Below are 23,727 nucleotides of genomic sequence, written 5' to 3'. Positions count from 1 at the left end.
GGAACCGAGGTTACGGTAGTAACCGGAGACAGTCTCTATAAGGTTTTTTTTTTCTTTGCAATTGTATTATTATAGTGCACTGCCATATGTCACGTCTGCGAAGTAGCGTCCAAAGTTTGAAATATTCCCAAAAACCCAGATCAATCTGAAGTTTGAGAGTAAATTGGAGATTCACGCAGAGATTAAGCTCACCAAATACAGTTCGGGCCGGAACAGACTCTCGGTTCAGCCAGAAGGACACCTGGGATAGGATGACGGTCATGATGCACGGCAGGTACGTCTGAATCACAAAATAACCGATCTTCCTCTTCAGGTGGAAGTGGGCCGTCATCACAGTGTACTCACCTGTGGGGGGAAAAGAGAGACTTATGGGAAACAGTCCAAAATAAGATTCAAATTTTGTTGAGTAAATCAAAAAAACACGGGAGGGTATCAGATTCACAACATAATACATGAATCGTAATATAAATACTAAGTGATGTGAGTGATTAAAATCAGACATACAAGTGGTTACTTGAAAAACGCACATTTCATTTAAATCAGTGGAAAATTCATTCATCAAATGTTTATCAGGGAAACCAGAAGTTTTTCTACAAATATAAATTGGATCAATTTACAGGCAATTATTTGTTAATACGATATCATCCTTATAAATACTATATTTATGCAGTCAAAGGATTGCCAATTATTTAACTCAGTTTCAAAGCTTCGTAAACAAGTAAATATGAAGATCAAGATCATGATGGATCTCAATTTTAAGTTTCACAGAGAAACTTGCTAATGCATGATCCTGCAAAGAGCCAAATATGCAAGGGGAAAACAAGTTTTATGATCAGTAAGAAATATTTATGGCTGATTCCCCAATCCAGTCACCATCAGCAAGTGTTACACAATAATTTGATAGTCCACTTTAGACATTATATAAGTAACTTTGCAACTACATGTCAACTAATTCTCATTAGAGTATTAGACTGTTAGGTTCAGGTTAGTATAATAAGTTGACTTATTACTTGCAGAGTGACTTATAGTCAGTATAATGTCTGTTGGGGAGCATCAAAATAAAGTGTTAGCAGATATTAAACACACAGTCTACTGATACTCTAATGAGTAAGTTGACAGGTAGTTGCAAAGTTACTTATAGAATGTCTAAAGTGGACAATCAAAAGAAGTGTAACTTTGGATCCTGATGGGAAATCATAAGAAAAGATTAAGTAAAAAGGGGCCAGGTGAAGAAGAGGCGCTCTGTAAATAAGACATCAAAGAACAGATTATGAAACGCATATTACGATGCATATGATATATTCGGAAAGGGCTGATGCAGGGGAGGGAAAGATACATGTAATTATAAGCAAAGCTATTTGAGGGAAGCCAAAATTACACCTCATCTCATGAAGCTCCGGATCAAACGATCAGGTCAGTCTGAACCGACTCTACGGAGACAGTTTGTTACCGACCAAAATGACATAAAGAAAGAAAATCTCCTCGACATCATCATGAGGTTTTTAACCTCATTATCACATAGCATTATTCAAACCGCTCGCAGAGACACACAGAAACGTGGCAAACCGCCTGGAAACGGAGAATCTCCGCCGGCAAGTGACCCACGAGACAGAGAGAGAGAGAGAGAGAGGGGGAAGGCATAACCCAAGGATGGAGGAAGACATTGGTTGCCCATGGCAACAGAAGAGAGAAGTCTATCTGGTGCCTTTGGATGTTGGTGGAGGATGCCGAGCTGGTGCCATTTGGCAGAGGGGGGAAACTCCTCGTCCTTTCTGCAGAGGAAGAACTGACGGATTTTAGCCAGCTCTAATCCTATAAATCTCATTCTTTCCTTTCCTTGCATCCTCTCGGAGACGGCTCCTGCTTTCACCAGCACCGGTTATCTCAGCACGGAGCTGCGCTGGGGAAAATAAGCACGGATGAGGATGAGCAGCGTCTGCTTTCATTTAATTAACAGCAGTCCACTAGAAAAACAGCAAGAGGAAATGTAAATGTGCACGGAGAGTTCAGGCGCGCGCATGTGTGTGTGTGTGTGTGTGTGAGAGAGAATGTGTCTAGACTGAATAAAAAGATTTAAAAGGGAAATAAGACTGTCTCGACTGTGGAGAAGGACGATAGCTCTATTTCAAAACCTAGTGCTCCCTATACCTAGGCTGGATTATAAATGACTGAAAAATCAATAAAACTGAAAAAAAATTAACTGGAAATAAATACAAACTAAAACTGAATATATTCAATATATCTTTTTTTTTTTTTACATAAAAAAATGACCAAAAGCTCAAATTAAACTAAAATGATAAAATATATATATATATATATATATATATATATATATATATATATATATATATATATATATATATATATATATATATATATATATATATAAATTTAAATGAAAAGCGTTAAACGAAAAATATAAAATGAAAATTATAAAATGAATCTAAATAGCAATATAAAAACAAACAAAATGACAAAAGCTAAAAAATAAACTAAAATTAAAATGAAAGCTAAAAATATAAAAACTAAAGCTATAAATAAATAAATAAAAATGTTAGATAAGAAACTTAAACTAAATGGAAATTAGAAACATTGCCTTGGAAACTAACTGAAATAAGTTGAAGAGTTAAAATAACTAACTGGAAAAAACTAAATAAAAACTAAAACTAAACAAGCTTAAAAAAACCTAAATAGTAATATAAAAAAAACACATTTAAACAAAATAACTAAAAGTTTAACTTAAATCAAATTAAAAAAATAATAAAAACTATAATAATATATAAATAATAAGAAAATAACATTCCAGCAAGGAGATATAAATACGAGAATGCATTGCAACAAGTTTTCAATCTGAGATGGTGGATGTGTTGAGAGAAATGTTAAATATATTTAATTCAGTAAAAATATGTATAAATATGATGAAAAAAATGTGTCAGTCTAATTAAAACTGCACTGTTTGTGCTAGGCATTATGCTTATAAGTGTTTGTTGTTGGCATAGCAACATGCTAATGTCAATATCTATTGGAATCAATTGTGAGTTCAAATAAGTAGCACTATTTGTGTTTAACTGTATAAAGTTCTATTTTAGTTAGGAATTTGCCTTTAAAGATAACAGCCTATGATGTGGACAGCAAGGCTACTCACACTAGGTTTTGGAACAGAGCTAACGTGCGCGCGTGTGTGTGTGTGTATGTGTGTGTGTGTTAGTAGCCACTCAGAGCCGCCGCCTGGGCACCGTGAAGATGTTAATTAAAGCGTGAAGATGCCGATCGGTCACAGGAGATGGCATGATTCTCTCTGGAAAGCAGAGATTCCAGAACACACACCGGCTCGGTTCCAAACCCCAGTGAGCTGCTGTGCTGTCTACTGTCTACACACGCAGCGGCTTTATAAAACAGCATCGTAATCGAAATCAAACCCCAAGAGTGGCTGAACTAAACTGCTCTACAAATACAGCAAGTCCATTAATGCTCACTCAGGCATGCCACACAAATAGACTAGTTCAATAGAATAGAATAGAATTGGGCATGTCTAAAAATGTTGTCTAGGAAGGCAGCTCCCTAGGGTTTGGAACGGAGCTGATATATTACAGCAACACTACACTTGACACAAAGATTCTCATTAAAGAGCCTGACCTCACGTTGACCTGAAGACCAATGCAGGTAATAACAGGAGAAAGACTATCGTTTTTTCACACATCATTTAATGAAGGCAAAGAAATAGCCCTCTGAGACACAGCTATATTTGGGGTCTTCTGAAAAGAAGGGTGATGCAGCAATAAAACTTCATTTAATCTGCTGAAAACGGCCTTCAGCCTAGCACAATGTTATCTTCTAGCCTCTTACACAAACTGCATTTAATGAATAAGACATGCAATATTACAACAATATTACATTGTATTTTTGTCTGTTTTTACAGATAGCATTGAGAAGATTACTTAAGATATGAATGTTTTCTGAAAAAAATATATCAAAATTAAGTGAGTTTGTGCTTAAACCAAACACAAATGGCAATGGGGTTAGAAAAAAAAAGATCTTATTTTACTGTTATTACTTCACTGAGATATATTTTCTTGTTTTTAGGCATAAACTCAATGTAGATATTTTTATTTTTCATAGAGCAAGATTTCATGTTTTAAGACATTGTGTTTCTCAAGTAAATTAATCTCGATGTTTTAATGTTTTGATATTTGCACAGCGAAAAACAAGACACAAATACTAAGATTTTCAGTAAACAATTGAAAGCTGAATGAAGATCCGAGTCAATTATTTGCACGAAAGAATAAAGATAATATATGAAGCGCCTGACAAAAGCATCTTGTCATCTACACTCACCTAAAGGATTATTAGGAACACCTGTTCAATTTCTCATTTATGCAATTATCTAATCAACCAATCACATGGCAGTTGCTTCAATGCATTTAGGGGTGTGGTCCTGGTCAAGACAATCTCCTGAACTCCAAACTGAATGTCAGAATGGGAAAGAAAGGTGATTTAAGCAATTTTGAGCGTGGCATGGTTGTTGGTGCCAGACGGGCCGATCTGAGTATTTCACAATCTGCTCAGTTACTGGGATTTTCACGCACAACCATTTCTAGGGTTTACAAAGAATGGTGTGAAAAAGGGAAAAACATCCAGTATGCGGCAGTCCTGAGGGCGAAAATGCCTTGTTGATGCTAGAGGTCAGAGGAGAATGGGCCGACTGATTCAAGCTGATAGAAGAGCAACTTTGACTGAAATAACCACTCGTTACAACCGAGGTATGCAGCAAAGCATTTGTGAAGCCACAACACGCACAACCTTGAGGCGGATGGGCTACAACAGCAGAAGACCCCACCGGGTACCACTCATCTCCACTACAAATAGGGAAAAGAGGCTACAATTTGCAAGAGCTCACCAAAATTGGACAGTTGAAGACTGGAAAAATGTTGCCTGGTCTGATGAGTATCGATTTCTGTTGAGACATTCAGATGGTAGAGTCAGAATTTGGCGTAAACAGAATGAGAACATGGATCCATCATGCCTTATTACCACTGTGCAGGCTGGTGGTGGTGGTGTAATGGTGTGGGGGATGTTTTCTTGGCACACTTTAGGCCCCTTAGTGCCAATTGGGAATCGTTTAAATGCCTCGGCCTACCTGAGCATTGTTTCTGACCATGTCCATCCCTCTATGGCCACCATGTACCCATCCTCTGATGGCTACTTCCAGCAGGATAATGCACCATTTCACAAAGCTCGAATCATTTCAAATTGGTTTCTTAAACATGACAATGAGTTCACTGTACTAAAATGGGGGCACAGTCACCAGATCTCAACCCAATAGAGCATCTTTGGGATGTGGTGGAACGGGAGCTTCGTGCCCTGGATGTGCATCCCACAAATCTCCATCAACTGCAACATGCTATCCTATCAATATGGGCAAACATTTCTAAAGAATGCTTTCAGCACCTTGTTGAATCAATGCCACGTAGAATTAAGGCAGTTCTGAAGGCGAAAGGGGGTCAAACACAGTATTAGTGTGTTCCTAATAATCCTTTAGGTGAGTGTATATAGAACCCCTAGTCCAGAGGGTTGAAACTAAATGAACTGTGGTTGGTCACTTTTACCAAACAATCTCTTCATGTCTAAGTGGGATCAGATCTCAGGTCAGTGTGCGATGAGGACTAGACTTTATGCTGATAAAGGTTAAAGGTGTAATAGATTATATTGCTCCTGTGAAAGTCAGGAAGAGTGGTAGACAAAAAGCACCTTGGAGAAACACAACAGCAGTGCAAAATATGAAAAGAACATGCAGAAAAACAGAGCGCATGTGGCGGAAGACAAAACTTATAGTCCATTATAACATCTACAAAGACAGCATCCATGCTTTCAATATGGAACTAGGCAAAGCTAGACAGACTTTCTTCTCAAATATTATAAACAGCAACTTAAACAACACACGCACACTTTTTGCTACTGTAGAGAGACTGACAAACCCCCCAAGCCAGATTCCCAGTGAAATGCTCTTAGACGGCAAGTGCAGTGAGTTTGCTTCTTTCTTCTCTGAGAAAATCAATAATATTAGAAAGGTGATCAGCGCATCATTGAGCCGCACTGGGGTCAGACAGATCAGACCACAACCTGAGAATGTAGTTACTATGTCTGATTTCAAAGAAATTGATGGCAAAATATTGGAAGAAACCGTACAGCACCTTAAAACATCAACCTGCGCCCTTGACGCACTTCCCACATCTTTCTTCAAAAGTGTGTTAAACAGCTTAGAAGCAGATCTCCTAGAAGTGGTAAATGCCTCACTTCTCTCTGGGAGTTTTCCAAACTCCCTGAAAACTGCAGTTGTCAAGCCCCTCCTGAAGAAGATCAATCTGGAAGAGACCATATTAAGCAACTATAGACCGATCTCCAATCTTCCTTTCATAGCCAAGATCATTGAAAAAGTTGTCTTCAATCAGCTGAACAAATTCCTAAGCTTGAATGGATAATTTGACAATTTTCAATCTGGTTTCCGATCGCATCACAGCACAGAGACAGCGCTCATAAAGATAATAAACGATATTCGCTTAAATACTGATTCAGGCAAATTATCAGTGCTGGTACTACTCGACCTCAGTGCTGCATTTGACACTGTCGATCACGACATACTCCTTGACAGGCTGGAAAACTGGGTGGGGCTTTCTGGGATAGTCCTAAAATGGTTCAGATCATACTTAGAAGGGAGAGGTTATTATGTGAGTATAGGAGACCAATGCATTCTCATCCTTTGGCGTCATATAGGTGACGCCATATGACATTTCGTCGAAATCTTACGCACATGGCATCCTTTAGCGTCAATATAACACGCACTGTTATGGGTAGGTTTAGGTCTGGGGTAGGGTATGGTTATGACGCCTTGGGTTCTGCGTCTCATATTGATGCTAAAGGATGCCATGTGCGTAAGATTTCGACGAAATGTACAAAGCGTCACATGTATGACGCCAAAGGATGAGAACGGGCTGAGGAGACCATAAGTCTGAGTGGACATCCATGACTTGCGGAGTCCCCCAAGGCTAAATTCTTGCGCCACTCCTGTTCAACCTGTATATGCTCCCAATGAGCCAAATAATGAGAAAGAACCGAATCTCTTACCACAGCTATGCAGACGACACACAGCTCTACTTAGCCCTATCGCCTAACGACTACAGCCCCGTTGACTCCCTGTGCCAATGCATTGATGAAGTAAACGGTTGGATGTGCCAAAACTTTCTTCAGTTAAACAAAGACAAAACTGAAGTCATTGCGTTTGGAAACAAAGATGAAGTCCTCAAGGTGAATGCATACCTTGACGCTAGGGGTCTAACAACTAAAAATCAAGTCAGGAATCTTGGTGTGTCTCTAGAGTCAGATCTTAGTTTCAGTAGTCATGTCAAAGCAATAACTAAATCAGCATACTATCATTTGAAAAATTTTGCAAGAATTAGATGCTTTGTTTCCAGTCAAGACTTAGAGAAACTTGTGCATGCTTTCATCACCAGCAGGGTGGATTACTGTAATGGACTCCTCACTGGCCTTCCTAAAAAGACCATAAGACAGTTGCAGCTCATACAGAACGCTGAGAACCAGAACATATGAACACATCACACCAGTCCTCAGGTCTTTACACTGGCTCCCAGTTACATTTAGGATTGATTTTAAAGTATTGTAACTGGTATATAAATCATTTAATGGGCTAGGACCTCAATATATTGCAGATATGCTCACTGAATATAAACCCAACAGATCACTCAGATCATTAGGATCACATCAGCTAGAAATACCAAGGGTTCACTCTAAGCAAGGAGAGTCTGCTTATAGCTATTATGCTGGAACCAGCTTCCAGAAGAGATTAGATGTGCTCCTACAGTAGTCACATTCAAATCCAGACTCAAAACACATCTGTTTAGCTATGCATTTACTGAATGAGCACTGTGCCACTGTTCGTCCCGTCCGACTGTTTGTACTGTATTATATATATATATATATATTTTTTATTCTAAACTGTTTTAATTATTCTTATTTCTTTTGATTATTTTAATTTCTTTACTTTAAACTGTTTTAATTATTCTTATTTCTTTTTATTTTTTTTTATTTCTTCTATGTAAAGCACTTTGAATTACCATTGTGTATAAAATGTGCTAAATAAACTTGCCTTGCCTTGATAGTCAAATGTCTGGTTACGACAGTCTACACATACACACATCTAAGCGCTGCAAACGATGACAGATCTGCACCGCTAACTACCACCAGCGAGTGTGTATCGCCCTCTCCCACTACAACCGTGATGCTGATCGCCATGGTGATGTTTCCACTTCTAAGCATGATGTCACTGACAGAATGCCAGCATCATTTGATCTTTCCTGTTCTCTCTCTACATGTCTCTCGTTTTCCATCTTTCGCAGGGGAAACACGGCCTCTATCGTCATCATCAAGCATGTTCGCCAGTAATGATCTCTCAGTGTGTCAACGTCATGACGGACAGAAAAGGGGTGAATAGAACTGAGAGAGAGGTAATTTTGCGATAAAAGCCGTACCACTTTCAGTGGTGCTTGTGTTTCATGTTGTACATTCGTCTACATTTTACCATAAAGATTTAAAAGGGCATTAGGCTGAGTAAAGTAATTAAATAATTAGCATTATTGGGTGAACTAGTCCTTTAACAATTGCTGTGTGCATGTCACATTTAAACCCAAAAATGCATTTAAAAAAAAACAATGCATTAATACATTATATATATATATATATATATATTATGTATATACTGCATGTAATTTACTATTATTTATGTGTTATTATTTATTAATTTTAATGTATTGAATTACACATATAATTAAATCGTGAAAATAATGTCACAATGCAGCAGATCTTGAAATGAAAATGGTCGTTCCAAAACGTCTCGGGTTATGACTATAACCCTTGTTCCCTGAGAAGGGAACGAGACACTGCGTCGAGAATCGACACTTTGGGGACGCTCCCTAAGCGTGCGCCTCTGAAGTTTGAATGAAACTAATCCAATCCTGATTGGTGTTGCGTCGTGACGTAACATGTGACGGCATACCCGGAAGTATAAAAGTGACGCTGTCACAACACACACTAGCCTCGCGATGAAGCAAGACGCTCAAAGGCCTCAAGGGGGGTGGCAGAACGACGCAGTGTCTCGTTCCCTTCTCAGGGAACAAGGGTTATAGTCATAACCCGAGACGTTCCCTTTCGAGGGAACTCTACACTGCGTCGAGAATCGACACTTTGGGGAACGCGTGCCCACTAGGCCACGCACCGAATAGGCCTGTCCCGGAGTGAAACTATTTAGGCACTCAGCAAGGACTGAGCACGTGTGCGCCAGGCATACTAGGAAGGTGGAGACTGTGGAACCTAATAAAAGTATGTGGAGTAGCCCAACCGGCTGCCTCACAGATCTCCTGTAGAGGAACTCCCGAAAGAAGGGCCCTAGAAGAAGCCATGCTTCTAGTTGAGTGAGCCCTCACGGCTAAAGGTGAAGGCAAATCGCGCACCTTGTAAGCCTCAGTAATAGCCTGAACAATCCAATTACTAATAGTTTGCTTGGATGCCGGGAGCCCCTTCTTAGGTGACCCAAAACATACTAATAATTGGTCCGACCTTCTCCAAGAAGAGGACCTCTCAAGGTACACGCTCAAAGCTCTGACGGGGCAGAGCAAATTAAGCTTCTCTTCTTCTGCCGACACATGAGGTGGAGGATGGAATGCCTGAAGAACTGTAGACCGAGCCGTATTCGATACTTTAGGCACGTAGCCCGGACTCGGGTGCAAAAAAGCTTTACTCTGCCAGGGGCAAACTCCAAGCAAGCTGGTGTACCAGGGCTTGGAGATCTCCCACCCTCTTAAGTGAGGTAATAGCCAAGAGAAATACCACTTTTAGCGTTAAGTCCTTAGGCGAAGCCGACTGCAAAGGTTCGAAGGGGGCCAGGGATAACCCTTCAAGAACTATTGCCAGGTCCCAGGCAGGAACCCTGGACCTGGTTGCCGGTCTCATCCTCCGAGTACCACGGAGAAAACGAATGACCAACTGGTGCCTCCCCAGAGGCCCATCACTCAATGGCGCATGGAAAGCCGCAATGGCAGCCACGTACACCTTAAGTGTGGAAGGGGAGAGACCCGCAGAGAAACGATCTTGAAGAAACTCCAGAACTGAAGCCACTGGGCAGTTAACTGGATCTAACTCCTGTTCTCTACACCAAGTGGAAAAAAAACATTCCACTTGCGGCCATATAATCTCCTAGTAGACGGAGCCCTAGAGCTAAGTATGGTTTCAACCACTCCGGCTGATAGACCAGCATTTAGGTACTGAACCCCCTCAGAGGCCAGACCTACAGCTTCCACAGCTCTGGGTGAGGGTGGAAGACTGTGCCCTCCGCCTGAGACAACAGATCCCTCCTCAGAGGAATCTGCCATGGCGGAGCTATCAGGAGTGATATTATGTCTGAAAACCATACTCGGGTCGGCCACCTCGGGGCAACCAGAAGTAGACTGATGCCCTCTTGACGGACCCTCTCCAGGACTCCCGGGAGCAGAGCGATCGGGGGAAATGCGTACAGGCGAAGCCTCGGCCAGGCCTGTACCATGGCATCCAACCCCAGTGGGGCTGGATGTGTGAGGGAGAACCAAAGTGGACAGTGGGACGTCTCTCGAGACGCAAACAGATCCACTTCCAATGGTCCAAACCTCTCCCATACTGACTTCACCACATCTGGATGAAGTCTAAATTCCCCGGGCCTCAGCCCCTGCCTCGACAGGATGTCTGCTCCCTGATTCTGAACCCCCGGAATATACATTGCTCTGATAGAGAGTATTTTCCCCTGGGACCAAAGAATAATCTGATGCGCCAGTCTGCACAGAGGGCGCGATCTGAGTCCCTTTTGTCGGTTCAGATAAGCTACCACAGATGTATTGTCTGATCGTACTAAGACATGGTAACCATTGATGTCTGGGAGGAAGCTCCTCAAAGCCCTGAACACAGCCATCATCTCTAGTCAGTTTATGTGCCAAGAATGATGATGTCCTGCCACAGACCCCTGGCAAAGCGGCCGTCCATGACCGCGCCCCAACCAGTGAGGGAGGCGACTGTCGAAACGGTTTTCCGGCGACATGACGCTCCCAGCACTGGCCTGTGGGATAGGAATAGGCTTGGGAATCGGTTCCAGGTTCCGGTTTGGAACCGGTTCCAAACGTTCCGATCCATCGGAATCGTACACGTCCACACGTTAACGATTCCACTAACGATTCCGAATGTTCTGTTCTATACATTCCCGCGTCGCGGCATGACGTTACAGTATGCGACTGGATTTTTAAATCCCCCAAAAGCGCGATGGCTACGAGACGATCGAGAGTGTGGCTTCATTTTAAATGCAGACCGGGGAAGCAAATCTGGGCGACACAACCCCTCCCGTCATTTCAGCTCCAATGACGGCATCAAAACAATGAAAGCATGGCGAAGCGGCTCTACACGGCTCTGCTTTCATCGGCGAAAAAGTTAAGAAACTCGACGCTATAAGCCCTCAGTACCGAGCCGAGCAGTTCGCACGTGACTTTTATGCAGTGTTTCCCACACATAGACTAATTCGCGGCCACAAAATCAACTACGGCCGCCACATATTGCGTTTCGTTCATTTTTTTATGCTATTTAAAACACTTAGCGTATTCTTTCCGTTGTATTTCCTTTCCCCGCTCTCCCTCCGTCTCTCTATCACTCACGCGTCTCTCTCACATACACGCGCACACACACACACACACACACACCGCGTCTGTCTATGAGGCGCCGGACTGGACAAAAGCGAAGCGAACTCCGCGAGCGACACTGGGTGAGAGAGAGACAGAGTGTGACTTTTATTTAAACTTATATAATTTATTTTACTGGACAGTTTAAAGCTCATAACCATATTTTGTTGTTACTTGAAGACTGCAGTGTCATGTGGCATCATGCAGTATTTGTCCTGAAAAGGCTACTCAGTAAATGTCTGTAATTTAAGGTCATTCCTATTTTATTTGTATACATTTTAATCATTAACTTTAAAAGCACACTCTTTTTATGACTAAAATAACAGTAAAGGGTAAAACAAATGAATTCCCAAAAATTAAAACGGAAAAAACGGAATTTGGGAAAAATAAAACGGAATTTGGGAAAAAATAAAACTGATTTCATAGGGCCCTAGATATTGCACACTTGGTTTTCATTCTCTAAAACCACTAAAATTAGACATTCAAAGCCAACAACTCTCAAAGCCACCCTGTAAGTGTTCAGCAAATGGTACAGGAATCGATATGGGAATCGATAAGGAATCGCATCGATAAGCAGACTCGACAATGGCATCGATATCGATAATTTCTTAACGATGCCCATCCCTAGATAGGAACCAAGGTTTCTTCCAAATTACCAGAGAACGAAGGCATCTGCGCGTAACTCTGACTATACGGAACAGATTCCCCTTGAGGGAAAAAACCCTTGGCTCTCAGCCACCACTGAAGGGGGCCTCATGTGTAGAAGGCCCAAATGTATAATGTTGGATGCCGCTATCATAAGGCCCAGCAGTCTTGAAACTGCTTTACAGTGATGGCCTGGCCTAGCTTTATCCCGGATACCATGGCCAGGATGGATTCGATACGAGCGGGAGACATACGTGCCCACATTGTAATCGAATTCCATTTCATGCCCAGAAGAGCAGTCTTCTGAGCTGGGTCCAACACATTTTTCTTAGTGTTGAGTCTCAACCCCAGATTCTAATTCTGGCCAAGGACGACATCTCAATGCCGAACTGCCATTCCTCGAGACTGGGCCAATAAGAGCCAGTCGTCGAAGTAATCCAGTATACGGATGCCCTGAAGCCTCAGTGGAGCCAGAGTCGCATCCATAAACCTACACATGAACATGCGGGGAGAGAGTGCTAGGCCGAACGGAAGAACCCCGATCTAAGAGAACCAGCCTCTCGAGACTGGCCTCTGGTGGTTTCCGAGCACCCTTCTCGACTGCCTGAAGCGGAAGACCGGCAGGCTGTAGTCGATATGGCTTTCGTAACCATAACTGATGCTCGTTTTTTATTTTTCGAGGAAAAACGAAGCATAGTGCGTTCGCTGGAAAATGATGCGGCCCGAAGCGTCATAGACGGCGGGCAATACACATCGTTTCCGGGCCCCGCTGCAAGAACCACATCCGATCCAGCCTCTCGAGACTGGTCTCTGGTGGTTTCCGAGCACCCTTCTCGACTGCCTGAAGCGGAAGACCGGCAGGCTGTAGTCGATATGGCTTTCGTAACCATAACTGATGCTCGTCTTTTATTTTTCGAGGACAGACGATGCAGAGTGCATTCCCTGGAAAATGATGCGGCCCGAAGCGTCATAGACGGCGGGTAATACACATCGTTTCCGGGCCCCGCTGCAAGAACAACATCGGTTGCCCTGCAACTGAGTGGACAGCCCCAACATTTAGATCTACCATGCCAAACCAGTCCTCGGATCTGATTTGGTTTCCAATAATGGAAATTGTAAGCATTTTGAACCTGGATCTCCTCAAAGAACAAGTCAATAGCCTTAGATCTAAAATTGGCCTCAGTCCAACATCCTCCTTTGGAACTAAAAAGTACCGGCTGTAACACCTGGACTTTCTATCTGGTAGGGGAACACTCTCTATGGCCCCTTAACTCCAGTAGAGTCTATACCTCTTGTTCCATAACCCGAGCCTGTTCTGGAACCCCTGCGGTCGGTACGACCCCAACAAAGCTGGGAGGTCGGTAACCGAACTGCAGTCCGTACCCATATTTAAAAATATTCAGGACCCATATAGATAATTGGAAGGCGTTGCCATTCTACAAAATCTACTAAGGGAACAGGCCAGAAGGTGATAGCGGAGCGTTCAGCAGAAAATATTTGTCTTCCCTTTTTTATACCAGACAAATTAAGCCACTGATGTCTCTCAACCATCATAACTGCTACAATAAGCTATGGTACGTTTAGTGCCATTATACGCCTGTAAAATCGTCTTAGAGTACAGGAACGTACCAGCCTGACCAACCGCCATCTCACACCCACCTCTTCAAATAATCATTTAGTGAATGTGATCAGATTTGAAAAAGAGTGGGGTTTTTCCCAGGAGAGTTCCTATCTCTTTATTTGTAAGATTGGGGAAAAACAGTTAGCCCGGCGCTGAGGTTGTGACCTGTGCTGCAGGAAACGCTCATCAAGCTTGCTTTCACTTGCGTTCCTTGCTCATCATGTGGCCAGCTAATGTTAAGTCTGGCCACAGCACGAGTCACAACCTCTACCAGCTCCTCATAGCTTTGGCCGTGAACTGGCGCGCCCAAATCACGGTCATCCGCATCAATACTGAGCACATCCACTTCCTCGGAAGCAGAGAGCTCAAGCATTGGAACCTGATCGTGGGCAGGAGAAGCCGCGATGCGGGCTCCTGTACCACTCTCAGGGGCTACGGGATCCTCAGATGAAGAATGAGAAGGTGCCTCAGCAGTCTCATTCTCATCTGTAAGATCCCGCTGCGAACCCCGCAATCTTAATCGTCGCGCCGCCTCAACGGACGCGGGACCAGAACCGTGGGGAACGCGAGCCTGACCGTGCTCATCAAAGCACGCCAGCCGGGAGCGCAGCACTCTAATAGGAAGTGCTTCACAGTCTGCACAAACAGCTCCCTCAAGAGCTGCTTGTGCATGCTGCGCTCCCAAACAATTCACACACAAAGCATGTGTGTCCCCACCCGTAATAAAACGAGGGCAAGGATGCACACATCTTTTAAATTGTTCGCTGGCCATTCTGATCAACTGATTGACAAACAACACCAAATAAGACAGACAGTTTCAACACAGAGCGCTTGCTGAAGAGCGAAAGCTAGTGTGTGTTGTGACAGCGTCACTTTTATACTTCCGGGTATGCCGTCACATGTTACGTCACGACGCAACACCAATCAGGATTGGATTAGTTTCATTCATACTTCAGAGGCGCACGCTTAGGGAGCGTCCCCAAAGTGTCGATTCTCGACGCAGTGTAGAGTTCCCTCGAAAGGGAACTGTATGTCTTTAGTTCTTCTGGGGAACATAAAAGAAAAGTCAAATAAAGTCAATGGGGTCCAAAAAATTTAACCCTATCGACTTTTTAAAAATATATATTTGTGTGTGTGTTCCTGTGTGTCCTATTTTCACGATAATTAAGCACATTTCCCCCTCATTATTCTCATTACTGTATGCATCCGCACAATGTGTTGTGTTTGTGTGTGTGTAATTCTCATTATTCTCAATGGTGCTTCTCATTAGATTCTCATTAATGTAATACACAAAAATCTTAATGGTCCTAAAAATAGGCTTCATGGTCTTTAAGGAAAATATAATTTCAAATTTCTCTTTCTTGTGATTTTTTTGGGGTGATATATGGTCAGGAAAGAACATTTGCTCACTGATGTACTGACTCTGAGTGTGTATCTGTTATCTTAAAGCCATTATCACAGCACTGATAAGCCAGAATAACACATGGGCGTCACGTACCCCGGCATCGTGTTTAAGTGCTCAGCTGACACTGCGCCTCTCAACTACACTTGGTTTTTGTAAACACACCCCTTCATTGCATCATTAATCAATGTGAAAACACACACACACACACACACACACACACACACAAACACACACACAGATAGACAGACAAACCTGAAGTGGCTTTACTCTAAGTGGTTTCCGACCCTGCGGCCTCAAGGAAGAAAGGTATTAAAAAATCCTTCAGATATTGCGAACACTTAAGTGTGCAAAATGTAGTGCGCACTCAAGTGTGGCAGATGACCCAATTTTCCCTCAGACGGCATGTTCACGCTGTTGTAATGAATGATTAATATCACGTTACATGATGGAGACTTACAAGAGCCCCAGGAGAAAAGGTCCAAAGGCTCATGCATGTGTGTTTTAATGCCCACATTTGTGTGTGTTTGTGTGAGTGAGCCGCCGGTACCAGTTTGAGTACACTTACTAAGGGTGATGCAAACAGCACTTAACAAATGGGTCTGAACAGAAGACACGAATCCCACAGGATATGGCACAGCAAAGCCATTGCTCCGACTTGGGAATTCTGTTTTAGGAAATGAAATGGAAACAATTAACAAGTATATTTCAGGCTACTGAATAGAATTAAGACTCCTCCTTCATGTCTTCATACCTTCATGTCTTCACAACTTCAGAAAGGTTGATGATTTGATTAAATTAAATTCAGATTTATATGTGCAACCACTTTTACAATAAAAATCATTCTCGAGCAGCTTTACATCGAAGGTCCCGATATATTCAGTCAAGGCAAAGTTCTTTTTCGTTCTTCGCTCAGGCGTAAAATACATTTGAAATAACTATTGCAGCGATATATTGTTAGCGGATATCCCGACTGCTGAGAGCGGTGTTTAGATGAATATGTAAATATGTGCTGCGTGCTTTTTTCTCAATGACATAACAAACAAACAGAACACAGCAGTTAAGAAAGCATCTGATCATAATGATGTATGGATGTTTGTCCAAGTCCTGCAATTCACCACTCCAGTCAAATCACGTCACGTTTATTTAAAGGTGCCTTGTGTAAGAATTGAGGTAAAGATATCCAAAAAATGAGAAAAGAGAAGAAATAAGGGCGATGATGTCATTAAAAAAATGACAAGTTATAGTGCTTCAGAGATATCAACCTGAATTAGCATGCTAAATTACTAGCCACGGCCCGACAGGTGTCATAATACCAGTTTCGGCATTGGGAGGCGGTATGCGGGCAACATAACCACCAGCCAAACTGCAATACACGAATAACTCGCACGGCTTGTGGGCGTACTTGAACCTGATGTCAATCGTGTGGAAAGTACAGCCCACTACTACATTTCAGTTCAGGGAAGAGAGCGGAAGAATGTCTGAAGCCCTTGGCAAGAGACCCTTACCACCACCACAACCACCCGCTGCAGGGAAAAAAACGCGCTCGGTTCATGTGTGCATATCTGTTATGGGATTAGATTTCGGTCACAATTCTGCGCGCGCAAGATCACATTTTGAGCGCGTAAAAGGGCATTTCGCACGCGCGTGAACTGGGTTTTGCAGAGAAATGTTCGTCTCGCAGATAAGAAAATATTTCGAGCGAACGAAAATCAATTTTGCATTTAAAATAAGTATTTGGATGTGCGCAGACGTTCTCTTTCGCATGTGCAAAGTTTCACTTTCTTGCTCCTCTCATACCAGCCATAAGCGCTCTCGAAGCGCAGACGGCTCGCGTGCTCAACACAACCCAGCGTTACAATATGCCATAATTCCAGCCAATCAGAGATGAGGCTGCTAAATTCGGATTGGCTGGATTGAAAACCAATCACAAGACTCATTGCATCACCGACTGTGGACGAGGAAAAATACATGGTGGAAGATGTTTATGTTTAATTTGTTTAATGGCTTGAACACTTCTATTTAAGTTCAATTGTCTACCACTCGACGATCACAGTTTATTTTTTAGCTTATTTTAAGCTAATTTTCTTTAGCTTATTTTTAATCAAAATCAAATCGTACTATTACTGTACATAATGGCATGTCCCAGTGTTTGCTACACCTCAAGAGGTAGTTCTAACTTCTAATGTAATTAACATTAGTGAAATATGAATGTGACCGAGCTGGGGTCTCAAATGTTACACATTTTCAGAAATGAAGATGGACAGACTTTTCCCCTTTTAATGAAATAAGTGTGTAAAAACGGTACATCACTCACATCAGAATAAAAAAAAAAAGCCATCAAATAAACGTAGAAATGCAATGTAATAACGTTAAAATAATAATCAATCTACTTCATATCCTTGGAATTATTTAAACAAAAACATTCACAGCAGATGTCATGTAAAAACAACTATCATACTAAAAAAGATATACTGTATTTTCTTATATACAATTTTAAGATGGATAGTGTGCACATTGGGATGCAGGCTTGTTCCCCTCACTGCAAAAAAAAAAAAATCTAATTATGCGAGTAATTATATAGAAGTCTTGTGGGTCACACATCCAGGATTTTCACTTACAGTTATATTTGCATATATGTTTGCATTTTTACCCACGTCTTTCTTTTCTTTTTCTTTTTTTTGCAGTGAGGGGAACAAGCCTGCATCCCAATGTGCACACTATCCATCCTAAAATAGTATATAAGAAAATACAGTATATTTTTTTAGTAAGATAGTTCTTTTTCCAGAACATCTCTGCTGTTATTGTTTTTGTTTACTTGAACTTTGAAGTGTTCAAGCCATTAAACAAATTAAACATAAACATCTTCCACCATGTATTTTTCCTCGTCCACAGTCGGTGATGCAGGGAGTCTTGTGATTGGTTTTCAATCCAGCCAATCCGAATTTAGCAGCCTCATCTCTGATTGGCTGGAATTATGGCATATTGTAACGCTGGGTTGTGTTGAGCACGCGAGCCGTCTGCGCTTCGAGAGCGCTTATGGCTGGTATGAGAGGAGCAAGAAAGTGAAACTTTGCACATGCGAAAGAGAACGTCTGCGCACATCCAAATACTTATTTTAAATGCAAAATTGATTTTCGTTCGCTCGAAATATTTTCTTATCTGCGAGACGAACATTTCTCCTCAAAACTCAGTTCACGCGCGTGCGAAATGTCATTTTGCGCGCTCAAAATGTGATCTTGCGTGCGCAGAATTGTGAATGAATTCTTACCCCATAATCTGTCGTGTAACATTTACAAGCGCCAAAATGGTATTTATTGTTTGAATTGCGTAATAAAATTGACAGAATCTGAGAGCTGAGATTTTTTTTATATCATAACTAACCTGCTCTGTCTAGTCTGTCGGTCTCCGTGTCCTCTTTGCTTTGCGATTTTTCTGTGCGTGACAAAATTGATGTGTGGCGTGTGAAAAGTGTCAATTGCGTTTGTCTCACGGTGAATTCGTGAGAGTTGGCAGCTCTGAATGGCGCTAATGTAATCCCTCCACCCGGGTCCCACTCGACCCGCTCCGAGCAGGCCTCGAACCCGAGTCTCTGGCATGAGAGTCAGGCGGTCTAACAAGGAGGCTAAAGACTGCAGCCCCTAGCATCTGTCGCTAGAGAGCCTTTTGAGATCAGAGGAGTGAGGTTTACTCGCACAGCAACAACTAGCTGGCCTCCGTTACACTAGCTTGGTCAACATCAGCGAATGCTGTCTGTCAAAGTAATGTAATTCAAACTAATGAACAAAACGAATATGAACATATTCACTGGTAAAGGTGAAGGGGAGTAGCTTGAAGATGTCAAATTAAAAAATCACTTGACATCAACCAAAGTTCCTCTGGAGTCAAAACGTCCTCTATTAGGAGTTGGCTCGGCTTCATAGACAGTAAAAGCTTCGGCTATGGCTCTAGGGTCGTTGTGAAGATAGGGGCGGAGCATAAAGACTATGCCGTTTCTCGTTTGTTACTCTAGAGTAGACCAACTCACTTTCTGGAGGTATACTGCCCCCATCTGGTATGGAATGTGGAGTATGAATTGATTTTTTGGCGGATATTACACAAGGCACCTTTAAATAACACTTTATACAAAAGACTGAGTTAAAGCAAGCAGCTTTACAGTATTAAACATGAAAAAACAGTGTGTGTCGCTTTCAATAAGAATGAAAACTTCAGTTTTTACTCTAAAGCAGCTCCCCAGTGTGTGCACGTATTCGCGTCTGACCTCGACGGACTGAACAGAAGAAATGAACCGGAGAAGATTTCCCTGTCAAAAGAGGCGGAGCCTCAAAGCCTACTTATTACGTTATTGCCACAGACCAATGGTATCAAATCTGTTTACCAGCCGGAAACAAACTTTTACGGGAAGTTCACTTTAACAAGCTGTTTCATACTCCGGAAACAAACTGCAAAAAAAACTTTGTTTTGCCATGATGTTGTCATGATTGGAAATGATGTCACACTAGTTTATTCTTCAATTTCACCGTAAATATACCAAGTCCTTTACAATCTCCAGTGAGATTAGTGAGAACATCTCAGATAATTAAAGATTAACACAAGAAAAAAACTAAAAAAAAACATTTTTTTTTACAAATAAAGACGTGAATGCTTTATCAATAAACTGTAAACAAACCTTAGCAAAAGCGATAGTTTCCTTCGAATGTCTGATATTACTGTAAACCAGATATGCTATAATTCAGCTGATTATGAAGATGTGAATAGTTAAGCTAATTTTAACTAACTTGTTCAGCAAGCTTCTCTACAGCTGTATTTTTGATTAAATAAATGCAACCGTCCTTAATGAGTAGAAGAGAGTCCTTTCAAAAAATAAGTCTTACTGACCACAAACTTCTGAACAGTAGTGTATATTAGTTATATACAGTATGACGTCCCGACTTCCATATTCAGTTATCAGTATCCACATCATCTTTTAATAAGCCTGTATTGGTTGATCACTACTGTTGCATGAATAAAATCCAGAATGTCTTTAATTTCTTTGCAAGCTGTGACCATTTGCAAAGATAAGGTACTTAAATATGACAGAAAGTGTGTCTTCTGTGTGTTGATGTTGTACAGTCCCTCTGGTTTCTCTGTGCTCAACTGAAGTGGAATATCTTGTATGCCCTCAGTCTCACCCCACGTCAAAAATATGTTCGCTTTACCGAGCTACCAAATGCCAACACGCAAGAAATATTACAGTAACCCAAAGATGTGCATGAGAGAGAGAGAGAGAGAGAGAGAGAGAGAGAGAGAGAGAGAGAGAGGGTTTGTTGAGTCTTGCCTAGAGATCGTGTTAAAGCACGTAGAAAATGTAGCAGGACAGAACGAATGTGCGCTTGATAAACTATGATAGAATGAAGGACAAATCTGCCGTGACATCAGACAATCCTTCAAAATCATCTGCATATATCCAACATGTTGTTTCAGTGTAACTTCTGTCATCATTTACTCACTGTCACGTTGTTTCAAATCCATATTATTGACTTTGGAAGAATTAACCTTATGACAGATAAATGATTGACAGCCCAAATAGCCAATCAAATCGTTGCGCTGAGAAGCCTTGTTGCCATCCGATTCCTTTGACTATGGCAAAAAGATGCTGTTATGGCACTTGTAAATCCCAATACTAGTATCCAGAGTGGCTATTTAATAGAGTTTTGTTTGTTCTTGTCCCGAATTCAGCCAGACATCTCGAAAAAATGCACGCCTGGGATAAGACTTGTCATTCTTTATGACACTGAACTTCGTTAATTTTACACTTGCGTGATTCTGTGACGTTTTCTCCAATAAATAGAAAGATTATACAGATGAAGCTTGTGTGTTTGGACAGTTTTCATTAACAAGATCCAATTTGCAGTTTAACATGGCAGTGAGCTTCATCGTCAGAAAAACTGAGCAGCATATTTGGTCCATTTCCTCCATAAATGCACATCTACTGTTAAGAGTGAGCATCTGTATTCTGAATGCATATAGCCTTCATTCAAGATACTTGTGCCTCTGTTGATTTCATCTTACATGTGGATTATTTGGTAAAATTAGAAAAACAGAAGCATGCTGAATGGACTCTCTGGTTTCAACAGCTCTGAAAAGTAATAAATGATGTAACATGCAACCCAAATTTAACTACTGGTTTAAGAAAAACACACAAAACACATTGCAAAGTGCCCGTAACACATTTTTCTTGTGTTAATGTCAATGTTATGACTTGTGGACTGTCTGACTTCTTGCGTAGATTTTCCCTTGTATTTTACCGTTTCCTCTTCTTCTACCGTAATATTTAGTCTCAACATAACCTGGTTTTTGGGGACGCTATTATGCATCTCCCGAAAGAGTACAGAATCTCTGAATCAAAGCACAGGCAAAAAAGGAGCAGATACAAGCTATAAAAGCATTGCTTATGCATGTTGTAGTCTTTGTTTCTTTCTTTTGATATATTGCATGTTCAGATATCCATACAGCAAAATATTGTGGGGACCATGAAAATTGTGTGAAAATTATCAAAAATGCTGTCGGTGGCTGGCAACTTTTTTAAAAAGCTCTTCAACTTCTTGAAGAATCTCTGCTTTTCCCCAAATAATGTAACCATATTGTGACTAGTAAATCTCAATGTCTTAGTTTCGGACTCACCAGTGCTGGATCTGATGGTTTCGTTTCCCACAGTTTGTCCCAGTAGGTCATACTGGTTCAGTCTAGAGCTCTCCTCTTCCACCACCACAGAGTTGGACGCGTTCTTCGTCCAAGTGTACGTCACTTCTGTCGTTGTGTAAGCATCTGTAGAAACAATTTCAGTGGGCCCACAATTAAAACTATGCAGATGACTGTTTGAAATGTTAAGTCAGTCAATACAAGAAAGGCACTCAATGATGCTTTGGTGAACAAATCCAGCTGTTACTCACAGCTGCCGAATTTAAGCGGACAGGAGTGGAAGTCCATGGGGAAATCTTCAAGATGCATCGGACACTCGGCATGCACCGTCAACCTGTGATTTACATGCACAAGCACAACAAAAGGAGACATTTAATACATTATCATTACTAGCAGGATTTAGAGGTCTACTACCAGACCCGATCACGACGCTATACACAAAGAACTTGCGGGTTTCGAGTCGGATTTGGCTTAAGCTTTCATGAAAATCTTCGGGTTCGGGTTTGTAACGAAGAAAAAAAATATATATATACAGTATGTAGTCAAGGTTTGCGTGCCGTCTGCTGTGTTGTGGCCAAAAGAGTGCACAAGAGCAGGAGCCCATTTGTATAAGCTATAATTTATGTATTAACGGAACGTTTTTGCGCTCTCACGCGCTCTTTCAGTCACAGAAAAGCAGACGGCACTCAAACCTTAACTGTGAGTGTAATAAGGCAATTACTGGGCCTACTGTATATCAGAAATGTACAATAACAAATGCACATAAAATAATATTACAATATCAATTTGTACAGTACATTGAGTTTAATTGATTGACATTGAACTTTTAATGTGTTTAATATGATACAGTAGTTTAATCTTTACGTCAGTGAATAAATATGTTGATTTATAATATACAGTATCTCTTATTTAACACAAACGGAAAAAAAAAAGAATACTATAGAGATGCCTCCTTTAGATACATCCGTGCTGCGAGATGTTTTAAACAATATCGTCCTAGGGAAAAAGTGGTGATGACATGTCCCACCCGCAAATTATGCCTATGCTTATCGCTCTCTTACTTCTGAAACTAGTATAATGACACGCTCTTTAGCCAATTTAATGGCCAAATAAAAAGAGCATTGAGACTGTGATATTCAAAATGGCGCTAATTGTATATTCTTAATATTATTGTGATTATTAAATATATCAGCCAGACATATAAATGTAAGTTCTAGATATCCACTTTCACATTCATTTCTCCTCTTATTTCACTGCTTCTTTCGCTTCCTCAGTTTGTCTCCTTTTTTCTTCCTGCGCTTCACGGCTGAGTCAGGCTCTCATTGATTTGGCATCAGAGAGGAGCATTTGTGCTCACAGAAAGTGCTGGGAGCGAGAGAGCGATTTAGAAGAGAGAAAAAGCAAGAGAAAATTGAGAGAGTACATGTTGGAGAGTGTCATGACGTGTTCTGGAGCAGCGTCGGGATGAACAGAGGCGAGAGTCATTATGAAAGGCCACGTTGTTTGGGGTTTGTGTACATGACACACAACAATATATCACGGCTTCTGCTCTTCCTGTTTCATCTGCAGGTAATTAGGGAGACTGATGATGATGTTTGCGGACTCTTGAATATGTC

General features: G+C 41.4%; 1 protein-coding gene across 2 annotated transcripts in view; it reads right to left on the bottom strand.

Moving 5' to 3' along the window:
- The window catches only part of LOC130086542 (gamma-aminobutyric acid receptor subunit alpha-2-like), an 82,825-nt gene that overhangs the window by 20,663 nt on the left and 38,435 nt on the right, over window positions 1–23,727 (bottom strand). For both annotated transcript variants that reach the window (XM_056252601.1, XM_056252602.1), the window contains exons 6-8: window positions 22,363–22,445; window positions 22,094–22,237; window positions 193–345 (exon numbers count right to left, since the gene is read on the bottom strand). In XM_056252601.1, the coding sequence (XP_056108576.1) occupies window positions 193–345; window positions 22,094–22,237; window positions 22,363–22,445 (380 nt within the window). The remainder of the gene's footprint in view (window positions 1–192; window positions 346–22,093; window positions 22,238–22,362; window positions 22,446–23,727) is intronic.

Source organism: Rhinichthys klamathensis, unplaced genomic scaffold (assembly GCF_029890125.1).
Source record: "Rhinichthys klamathensis goyatoka isolate OS25496 unplaced genomic scaffold, OSU_Roscu_1.1 h1tg000097l_1, whole genome shotgun sequence".
NCBI lineage: Eukaryota > Metazoa > Chordata > Actinopteri > Cypriniformes > Leuciscidae > Rhinichthys > Rhinichthys klamathensis.
This window is presented reverse-complemented; position numbering and strand designations above follow the sequence as displayed.